At 37.5% G+C, this 12,112-nt stretch overlaps 1 protein-coding gene across 1 annotated transcript in view; it reads left to right on the top strand.

Annotated features, from left to right (window-relative positions):
• The window catches only part of LOC124594341 (putative SLC9B1-like protein SLC9B1P1), a 100,417-nt gene extending 91,303 nt beyond the window's left edge, over positions 1 to 9,114 (top strand). The window contains exon 10 of the mRNA XM_047132709.1: positions 6,760 to 9,114. Within this exon, the coding sequence (XP_046988665.1) occupies positions 6,760 to 6,951 (192 nt within the window). The 3' untranslated portion in view covers positions 6,952 to 9,114. The remainder of the gene's footprint in view (positions 1 to 6,759) is intronic.
• The last annotated feature ends 2,998 nt before the right edge of the window (positions 9,115 to 12,112 follow it).

The raw sequence follows: 12,112 nt of genomic DNA, 5'->3' as shown, positions 1-12,112 counted from the left end.
CCATAGATAATGTTGAAAGTGACCACTATTCGTCTCTTGGCATTTCTGGGTCCTGGTCAACAAGTTTCTGTAGGCAGATAGAAGCTGAAGTGCTGGAATTGCTGCAATCTCATCCCAAATGTTCTGCTGCAGTTCTTGAGGACCACGAGGATTGTTGCGATACACCTTAGACTTGAGGGCTCCCCTCACAAAGTAATCACACACTGACATTACATGACCTGGGTGGCAATCTCCACCCCTTTGCACAGCTCTACTCACACTGACACAGCCCGACTACACTCTGAGTCAGAGTGGATTACGTGATGGGCATACATGTGGTGTGGTTACAGGCATACATTCACGTCCAATCCTATCCCCTCGTCCGGTCCACTTTTATTTGCCCCACCCTGTATAAGAAGTGTGAACAGTGTCCCATTTGCAGGCTGCCATAAACACAACAACACAAATGGATGCATTTGGGGTGTCGTATTGTGTTCAGCGATGTAACACGGTTTTATACTTCCCCAGATGACTGTCGTCGACGACTATGGCGGCGCCCTGGGGAAAAGTTCTATTCTTCCAAAGTTTTGGAGAGGCACGGCAGTGTACTCTGGTATCATTGGGTGTAACTTCAGGTCACAGCCAGTAGTTATAAAAATGAATTTTTTAATAATAATGACAATATTTGTATATGTGTTTGGAGAGAGAGAAAGAGAGAGATTTATTTTTGTTTGAGATTTTTACTTTAAGTCGTAACTGGTAACTGAATTTTGTTTGCTGCCTCCTTGAAAGATCAGCTTCTGCACCAGTTGGAGACATATTACAATTTGGAGGAAGTTATTGTTCTTTAAGGTTTAAAATACGACTCTGTTAGTTACTTGGCCGCATTGCGGATAGCTTTGAGCCCAAGTTTTCGTAGCTTTCCATAGCTAAGGGACCACTGTTGTAAATAAGTAAGATCAAACAGCAATCTGCTTTTCGTGAAAAAAAGGAGACTGCTTGGCACACAAACTTCCTTCAAACTACACGTCCTGCTACATCAAAATTGGTCAGTGGAGTTCAGCACCATACTATTGTAAAAGAACATAATCCAATTACTGTAATTAAGAAATTATGAAAGGTTGTTACTTATTGAATGAAAACTATAGAGAATTTATTTCTTTTCCTGTATTTTAGTGAACTTTGTACACTTACAATTCTGTCGGCAACGACAATTAAGTTCACCCCCTTTTCCAAAAACAATATATTTCTATTCTTCACTTCCAGAAAATTTGTATACATTAATGTTTGGCAACTCTTACACATACTTTACTCGGTTTTATCACTAAAATACCAATTTTCATTAAATGTAACTATGTTCTGACAACACGTCCTCTTTCCACAAGATACAGATTAACAGTCTTTCTTTTAATAAATCAACTGTTTTTTTTAGAGTCCTTACTCAAAGATTCTCTAATACTATCGTTGCGGGGGTTGCACGCTAAAGAGTTTCTTGCTGTCCAGCTGCGCTTCACTTCACTTCAAGTACTTTTGAATCACATTTACATTTACGGTATTTACATACATTATTGAGATTCACAGAATAAAATCAGGCACAAATTAGTTTAAAAAAAAAGCAGTGAGGCACACATAACATTACATAGTGAAGAGGGAACTCTGATGACACAACAATACGTTGCTGACAATGCACTCCTTCATGTGTTATCCTTCAAGCGACAGTACCGTGGTGCGGTTTATCAACAGTACAGCGCTCGTCTGCACGCGGTACGTGTCTCTGTGAACTGTCTGTGCGGTGCTGAGCTACTCCCGCGGCCAGCAAGATCCCCAGAGCTGATAGTAAGTGCGGGAGTAGCTCAGATATCAACACTGTCCCAGTGCCAGTGTCCTGGATATCAAGGCCAATTGCAAAGCTGGAAAGGATACAAAGGCTTTATGACACCCTTACCAACCGAATTAGTGCATGCATCGACGTCAGAAAGGGGGTAAATTTGCACCGACAAGTGGGCTCACACTGCCAAGTTCTTTATAAATTTGACCCGGTATTGTAATCATTGAAAATACCACATAGCCTTTCAGCCCATGAGGTTTCATTACATTTTCGTCTCCCCTTCTGGGTGCTTGACTTTCAGTGTTTGGAGTGTGTATATTGCTTACTACGCATTGTGTACCTTGCACTTCCCTCTTTGATTATGCATACACTTCCCGCCTCTGCCCTTGGTGATTGATACGGGTACGATAACCTTGAGAGACGCATGGTTATGGATTTGGAGTGAATTATGAAACTTGCTTTCAGTGAATACGTTGAATCTATACCGATCTGAAGCTTCGTGTATTTGGCTTCGATGAGATGGTAGACGATTCAGAATTGTCAGTAATGCGCCAGAGGTGCCTGAAATTCTAAAATATACTATTCTGCATTTTTCTCTAGTTTGTTATCAGCAGCCATAACGAAAAATTCAGAGTACACTATAGACTTTAACGCATTACTGGGAGTAAAGTGGCCTTCCTGATTTTTAACATCACTTTGAAGTATAGTTGGAACAACCTGGAATAACCTTTATTGGTACATCTTTTAAATACAATCAAAGACTAAGCATAGTTGGAACAACCTGGAATAACCTTTATTGGTATATCTTTTAAATACAATCAAAAACTAAGTCAGCTGTCAATTCTGAAGCCAAGATGTATTACCGCCTATCAACAGTTGTCTATTTTTTACCTGACAGACAGAAGGCGCTGCAGTTTATTTCCTACCTTTGGTTACAATGACGATATAGTCACAGGAGTGGTATCCAATCACAAAATTATATCATAATAATTATAATGAATCTAGATCCACGAATAGTAGATGCTCATCACGTGTAGACCATGAAAAGAGCAATAAACCTATTTAAGAGAAAAAAGGAAGAAAAGCAAAACGAATATTGGAGAAAAAAAAAAATTTCAGGAAAAACTTCTCTGTCTGAATTGGGGAAAATGGATCAATAGGCCATAGAAATTAAAACTTTCAAGTTTGCCAATGGCATTGTAACTCTGTAAGAGCAGCTGAACGACTTGGAAGAGCAGTTCAACGAAATGGATTATATCTCGAAAATAAGTTTTATGAGTATCAAAGGTAATGGAATAAAGGCGAATTAAATCAGCCAGTTCTGAGAGAATTATATTTCGATATGAGCCGCTAAAATTGGTATATGAGTTTTGCTATTGGGGTAGCAAAGTAACTCACCCTGGCTGAAGTAGAGAAGATATAAAATACATAGTACCAGCAGCATGAAAAGCGTTTCTGCAAAAGACAAATTTGTTAATACTGAATATAAACTTATACACTACAAAGACTTTTCTGAAGGTGTTTGTCTGGAATGAAGCCGAGTACAGACGTGCAACGTGATGATAAACCATCCAGAGAAGAACGGAATAGAAGCTTTTGAAATATAGTGCTACAGGAGAATGCTGAAGATCAGATTGTTAGATTGGATAACAGATGGGGAGATATTGAATCGAACTGGGAAAAACCGATATAGGATGTTGTTGTTGTTGTTGCCTTCATTCCTGGGACTGGTTTGATGCAGCTCTCCATCCTACTCTATCCTGTGCAAGCTTCTTCAGCTCCCAGTACTTACTGCAACCTACATCCTTCTGAATCTGCTTAGTGTATTCATCTCTTGGTCTCCCTGTACGATTTTTACCCTCCACGCTGCCCTCCAATGCTAAATTTGTGATCCCTTGATGCCTCAGAACATGTCCTACCAACCAGTCCCTTCTTCTTGTCAAGTTGTGCCACAAACTCCTCTTCTCCCCAATTCTATTCAATACCTCCTCATTAGTTATGTGATCTACCCATCTAATCTTCAGCATTCTTCTGTAGCACCACACTTCGAAAGCTTCTATTCTCTTCTTGTCCACACTATTTATCGTCCATGTTTCACTTCCATACATGGCTACACTGCATACAAATACTTTCAGAAACGACTTCCTGACACTTAAATCTATACTCGATGTTAACAAATTTCTCTTCTTCAGAAACGCTTTCCTTGCCATTGCCAGTCTGCATTTTATGTCTTCTCTACTTCGACCATCATTAGTTACTTTGCTCCCCAAATAGCAAAACTCCTTTACTACTTTAAGTGTCTCATTTCCTAATCTAATTCCCTCACCATCACCTGACTTAATTCGACTACATACCATTATCCTCGTTTTGCTAATGTTGATGTTCATCTTATATCCTCCTTTCAAGACACTGTCCATTCCGTTCAACTGCTCTTCCAAATCCTTTGCTGTCTCTGACAGAATTACAATGTCATCGGCGAACCTCAAAGTTTTTATTTCTTCTCCATCGACTTTAATACCTACTCCGAATTTTTCTTTTGTTTCCTTTACTGCTTGCTCAATATACAGATTGAATAACATCCGGGGCAGGCTACAGCCCTGTCTCACTCCCTTCCCAACCACCGCTTCCCTTTCATGTCCCTCGACTCTTATAACTGCCATCTGGTTTCTGTGCAAATTGTAAATAGCTTTTCGCTCCCTGTATTTTACCCCTGCCACCTTTAGAATTTGAAAGAGAGTATTCCAGTCAACATTGTCAAAAGCTATCTGTAAGTCTACAAATGCTAGAAATGTAGGTTTGCCTTTCCTTAATCTATTTTCTAAGATAAGCCTTAGGGTCAGTATTGCCTCACGTGTTCCAACATTTCTGCGGAATCCAAACTGATCTTTGCCGAGGTCGGCTTCTACCAGTTTTTCCATTCGTCTGTAAAGAATTCGCGTTAGTATTTTGCAGCTGTGACTTACTAAACTGATAGTTCGGTAATTTTCACATCTGTCAAAATCTACTTTCTTTGGGATTGGAATTATTATATTATTCTTGAAGTCTGAGGGTGTTTCGCCTGTCTCACACATCTTACTCACCAGATGGTAGAGTTTAGTCAGGATTGGCTCTCCCAAGGCCGTCATTAGTTCCAATGGAATGTTGTCTACTCCTGGGGCCTTGTTTCGACTCAGATCTTTCAGTGCTCTGTCAGTATATGATAAATTGACTTAAAGAAGGGATCCATTGATAGGACACATCTTGAAGCTCCAAGGAATCGGCTACTTGATAAACATGTGAAATGTGGAGAAAGCAGGAATAACTACTATAAGGGAGACTAACAACTGACTACAGTGACCAGGTTCAAACAAGTAGTTTGTAATAGCTATGCAAAGATGTGATTTGCATGGGCCTGATTAGCATGGAGAGCTGGATCAAACCTATCTCCAGACTGAAGTCCACTGTAACAACAACATGAAAATGGTCTCTTGAACGGCCATTATGGGTTCCTCTCTCTGTCCTTCTTCAACTGATAAGTTTCTCCGTCCTTAATTTCATTGATGATGTCGAGAGGTTTGACTACACTGACGGAAAGAAAACCGCAATACCAAAAAATAATTAACATAGAGTAGTGGACTTTCAGTGGTATATTAACAACCAGTGTAACTGCCAGAATGTTAAATCCTAGCATGCAAATCAGCTTGCATTGTGCTGTACAGTTGCTGGGTGTCAATGTATGGGATTGAGTTCCATGAGTGTTGCACTTTCTCGGTCAGTACAGGGATGGTTAATGCTGGTTGCAGAAGACGCCGAGTTGTCGTTCGATGGTGTCCTTTAAGTGCTCGACGGGAGATGGATCTGGTGATCGAGCAGGCCAAGGCAACATTTCGACGCCCTGTAGAGCGTGTTGGGTTACAACAGCGATATGGGGACGACCGTTATCCTGTTGTAAAACACCCCCTGGAATGGTATTCATGAATGGCAGCACAGCCAGATTGACGTACAGATTTGCAATCAGGATGGATGGGATAACCACGAGAGTGCTCCTGCTGTCACGTGAAATCGCACCAGGAATAGGTCAAGTGTTGTCTACCATGCAGACAGATTGGTTGTAGGCCCTCAAGCGACCACAGTTGGTCTGACCAAAGCACGGTCATCACTGGTTCCAAGGCAGAATCAGCTTTCATCAGAAAACAGAACAGACCTTCACCCTACCCTCCAATGGGCTCTTGTTTGACACCACAGATGTCGCAAACGACGGTGGTTCGGATTGCAGTCTTCAGGGTGTGTCGCTCAGAGGTGTCCTTGAAGTAACTGATTTGTGACAAGTCATTGTGTTGTGTCACTGCGGTGCCAAATGCTGCTCTAATTGCTGCTGCAGATGCAGTACAATGTGCCAGAGCCATACACTGAATGTGATGGTCATCCCTCTCGGTAGTGCCATGTGGCCGTCCAGAGCCTAGTCTCCTTGTGACTGTACACTCTCGTGACCACCGCTGCCAGCAGCCATTTACAGTGGCTACATTCCTGCCAAGTCTTTCTGCAGTATCGCAGAAGGACATCCAGCTTCTTGTAGCTCTTTTACACGATCTCTTTCAAACTCAGTGAGGTGCTAATAATAGGGCCTTTGTCGCCTTAAATTCTTTCCTGGGTAACATCACCTCACCACGTCCAGTCCCAAAGGTAACTAACGATCACGACTGTTACAGTGTGTGTTTAAAGCGAACCTGATTTGCCTGGTGGTGCGATGTTTTTCCCATCAATGTGTATATTTGTTAGTTTTTCAAATATCTTTGTAACTTTAATATATTTATAATGTGTCACAGACTAGAGGGTTGCAGGGCAGGCATTCACAATTTTCACAGAGTCACACTGTGTACCTTTGCCTTTGTTATGCTGTGTGGGTCGTAATAAGAACATGGACAAAGTTGAGAATGAGCAAGGTATTCTGTGTGGTCCCATGTGTGTTCCAGGCGGCGCTGGGACCAGTGGCGCTGGACATAGTGCGCTCAATGGTGCAGCCAGATTCAGATCAGCTGCTGTGGGCACGAACCGTGCTCGAGGTGGCTGTCCTAGCCATTTTGCTGACTGCACCCATTGGATCTGCTCTCATCATGCTGCTGGGGCCACGTCTTCTTCCACTAGATGCTCAACGTCCTGTCTGAGGTTACCACAAGATTGAGTGTGTGGCGACCCACACACACCCAGAAGAAGGCCATAAGGGTACAAGATGAAGACAAGACTAGGCTTGGCACAATGTGAAAATAGCATGGATTGCACCTTTCGGAATGTGGGAGTTCTGTCTAACACATGCTATGGTTCATTTCTCAAACAGTATGATGGGTGCTGTTATAATTGCTTTCTGACAGATACTGTCCATCAATGGACATTTGTGCTAGAGGAAGTACAGGTGTGGCAGCATCATATATGTAATGAGCTAGCAAGAATTGTATAATGTGATAAGGGATTTATTACACAGTATATTTTAGGAGGAGAAGCATTAATAAAAATGTGCTGTCTTTCAATAAACTTTTTATAGATTTCTGACTGTATTGTCTTGTAATAAGGACACATTTTTTTGACAACTGACACATGTCACTTTCATTAGCGTTTGTACCATTTCAACTATCACATAATAATTGTTAGCATATTTCAGCTGAAAGGGCAGACAGTGATCTAGTGCTATTCATGGTCTAAGAAATCCACTTTACATTTTTTCTTGAAGTGCATCCAAGATTCTTTGAGCAAAATATATAGCAAAAACCTTTAGGGACAAAATAAACTCTAAATTACTTGGAGCTTGCCACAAATTGGGGGAAATGAAGCGAACTTTGTCATTTCAAACAGAAAGTTTGCACAAAATTGGCATTGTAGAATAGAGATCTCAATGAACTTCCTTTTGTTTCAAAATATGTTGATGTAATCAAAAAGAGTTCTTGCTGCTAATGAACTGAACAGTAGTGAATGAATGTAAAATAAATTTCATTAGATAATAGATGTGATTAAATTATCTTCTTAACATTGTGCAGACAATGTATTTTCATCTCACACTTTTAATTTAATGGTGAGTAGTACTTGGAATTTCTCCAATAGAGAATCATGGATTTATGGAGTTGCTACATGACTTCCCAACAGCAACATCCTTGTTAATATGAGTGCAAAAAGATGGCTGGTAGTCTCGTTTTTGCATAGTACACAGGTGTATCTAAAAGCAATTTTTTCTAATCAAAACTTTTGTGAGTAGGAAGAATGTTACTAGTGGCATAGCCAACCCAGTCATCAAGGTTAACTTCCTTTGATATTTTTTTCTTAAGTGGGGCATGTGGGCTGTGGATCAAAGAATCTATCTATCAACACTATTCTACAGTGATAAATGAAATGGAAGAGCGATTGTGGGAGTATGCAGGTAATTGCTTGCTGTAGACATACATATTATGCTATGTGTACAAAGATGAGGCATAACTGTCTTTAGAACAATGTGTAGCATGATTTGTGCATCTCTTGTAAAACATTGAAAGCAGTCAAATCGGATTCAGCAATGATTTATAACCATAACATTTTTTCTGATTTAATATACGAATTTGCAGATAAAATGACAAAAGTATGTGTATTAAAAATGCAAACTGAATGAAAACCCTTTTCCTCACCACAGAATTAAACAGTTATTTCTAAGCAACTCCATTATCCTTAAAGATTTCTGTGTCTTTCTATTTTGCTCAATTCACTATGGCCAAAAAGTTTTATTAATCTTATTATCAGATCACCACAATATATCAAAAACATTCAGAGTACATTCAGATTTGATCTTGGTATTGAATAACTTTAATTTTTCCCATTTTTTGTGTGAAAATCTGAAGCTGTGCTTATTTTCTCCAATTTGCATTAGATGTCAAGCATGAAGGGTTTTCTATTCAAACTGTCGTTAGAAGTCCACCTGAGACAATTATGAAGAGACATTTCAGTGAAGGTCATCTGGAATAGTGGACAAAACCTTTTTTTATGTTGTCATAAATTCTAAAGAATTTTTCTGACGTGACTCCAGATGCAGAAGTTCACAAACATACTTAAGTTACAGTTTCATTGGTTCTTGTTATAGTGTTAGCTGAAACAAACAACGATGGGAATGCAGTTCATATAGGTGCAAAGAGCGATTTTGTTCTTAACATCAGCTTTTATATACTAACTTAAACTATGTCATCTGATTCAGTATAATTCTGTGGGGCACTAGTCCTACAAAATAATAATGTAACAGACACATAGCAATAAAAAGAAAATATAAAAAATCTTATAATTTGAAATGCAGGACTTGACTGTTAACAAAATGTAAATTGTAGACACTATCAGATTTATGACTTATAAAAATATTCAAGAATGGAAACTTGTATTTCATTATATTTTCTGTTACTCCCAGATTCACAAGACTATATTTGCTAGCAGGCCCATATTAATGAATGTGTATAGAACATGTGAAATGTATGCACACACACACACACACACACACACACACACACACACACACACACTGTGGGAGACACAGACCACTTACACAAATTTTCATTTATGGAAGATTTTTGAAGTCAGTTTAATGTCAGGAAACAAATTCGTAACTTTTGACTGATTTTGTAGATAACTGCTGTAACAAAACTATTTGTCACTATAAGAAGTTTAGAAATTTTGCATTTGATATACAGAAATGAATTAATGTGCCTCTTACAAATATCAAATTACTTATAACTAAATAAATTAATGCTTTATAATCAGTTAACAAATTTTGTAACAATTTCTGAGATGTACCTTCACCCAGACATTTACCAATATATAAATGAGAATCAATACAATGGAGTTCAGTAATGTTCAAAACGTTTGTTCTAGTCAAAAATTGAGATAACTGTCATACTTACTATGCTAAGCAAAAGAATTTAGATGATTTAACTAACATGTGTACAAAATACAAATAAAGTAAGTGTACAGTAAAGTCATTTTCTTATTATCGTATACCAATAGTAACAATAACATCAAAAATAGTACTATGGCACAATTTCTAAAGCTTTTTCATATTTATCACCAGGTTTTTATTTTTCCATCTGGACTGCTCTTAGTAAATCACTAATAAACACTCTTGAACTATTGTCCCTTGGTGGAAACAATGTGCATGATACTGTAAAATATTGTTATTATATCGTTATAAACTGGATTTTAAGGCCAATATCATGTATTCAAATAATATGCTAACTTGAATATATGTTGTAATTTTGTCATTTCTCATGCCTTTTGAAACTTGTTTTATTATACATATTTGTGCTTTTTTGGCACTTCTGTGATCTTCAAAGATAGTTAACTCATTTTTTATCATGTATTTCTTGACTATTTTTTCTTAGATTTCATGGTCATTATAGACATATTTTTATTTTTTTCTGCTTGCCTTTCATCCTGTTTCAGCACTAGCAGTTGTAGTTCTCGCTCTTTCCATTCGTCTTACAAGCTGTAACCAGCAACAACTGGTCTTACATTATCTGATGGAACATTCCAAATCAACTTTTTGTCTACATCGCCATGAATGGATAAGAAGGAACTTAGTTTTTGTGATTCTATTTGTATGATATTATATAACTGTGTTGACTTTAAAATTTAATATTATAAGAATTTTAAGTAATGTGTTTTATTATTTAGTAATTAATATGAGACAATTGAATGCTAAATTTACCAATTATCCATTTCTGAAGCCTATTTCAGTCCCAACACTACAATTTTGTTTGTATTGATACTGCTGATTTTTGATACTGTAAATATATTCTTTTCTTTTTCTCCTTTACCAAATGTAAAAACAAACAATAACTCTAAATTACTATAGTAATGAACAAGTTCTGAAAATAGATGTTTCCAAATCTTACAGCTTTTGAAATCAAATGATAAAAACTTGTCATAAGAAAAGCCATGCAAAATTCTGTTGTTTGTTAAAGTTCTCTTTCAAATACAGCAAAAGCTCCTCATTTGGCAATATGTCACTTCAGAAAGGAACCAACCCAGTTTGGAGAAATTACTTAAAGAAGTATCCACAGTTCACTGTAAATATTCAAATTAGATTGCAGAAGAAGAGAACACTCTACCTTTGTATCTCAGTGCTGAAGTGCAGTGTCATTTCTTTCATTAATGTCAGTATGTTTACTGCTGGAGAATGATATTTAATACAAGTACACATTGAATTTTCTGATTTACATTCCAAGTTATATGATAAGAGCTGGTATTATTTATCAATGTTATATACACAAAGACAATACATTTGACTTGGCATTGATATTAATAGCATTACATACCACAAATTACTGTCACAAAATTTCAGGTATCTCATAAATTGGTATCTTCCATGAGATGGTGTTTGTTAAATCAACCTAAAGGAAAATGTCTTAAACACAGCCAACTGCTCAGGCTCACATGTGTCACTGCCCTGTTACTCTATTATTCTGCCAGCAAAGCATATATGTATTTCTTCACTTAACAGTACGAAACCTATTTCGCCTTTTTAACTACAAATATTTAGTGAACATCTGACTGGTGTTCCAAATGTGTTTTCCTTATTTAAGAAAATACTTTACACTATCAAAAATGGAAAAACTCAAAAATAGGCATTTTTCTAGTTTTCTGCTAATTATTTGGAAACACGAAGCTGTGTAATTTTTCCACAAAACGGTGCTGAGTGACTTTTTTTCTCAGACCAGCCATATGGTGTGTAGTGCATGTTAAGGTTAGTGTAAGTTTCAGTGCCACCATCAAAACCCAACACCTCATTCCTCAATAGGCTTTGTTGTTTGTACAAATGACAGAATGAAAGCTTTCAGCATAAAAGGTGTTGAAGTAACTTAGGTAAATGAGATTGCACTATAATTTATTTGGCATTTGGTAATAATAATAGCTATCAAAATGTTATATTATTGATGTATTAATTTAAAAAAATTTCAAAGACATTTCATCCTTTTCATGCTTCATGCTCCACTGCCTTTGGCTTCACTTGATTCATCTGCAAAATGAGAATATATATCGGTATGTTACACCTAAGTGAGAAAATGGAAGACTAATTTCAGTTCACACCAGATAATAGGAAAATAATTATATTATAATTATAATAAATTAGAGTTGAAACCAAGGTACAGTGTTTTTAACACTAATGAGGCTGTAATCTTTCACAATGAGAAATTTTAATAACAACAAAATTAAATACTGCTTACTTTCATCTGCAGCAGCTTTTATTTCAGTATTCTGTTCCTCCTCTACTTTCACCACATCTTCTTCTAAGGCTTGCGAATTGAGGTGGTTGACATTCTCACAAAC

This window comes from Schistocerca americana, chromosome 2 (assembly GCF_021461395.2).
Source record: "Schistocerca americana isolate TAMUIC-IGC-003095 chromosome 2, iqSchAmer2.1, whole genome shotgun sequence".
NCBI classification, from domain to species: domain Eukaryota; kingdom Metazoa; phylum Arthropoda; class Insecta; order Orthoptera; family Acrididae; genus Schistocerca; species Schistocerca americana.
Note: the sequence above shows the minus strand (reverse complement) of the source record. Positions and strands in the feature narration are given on the sequence as shown.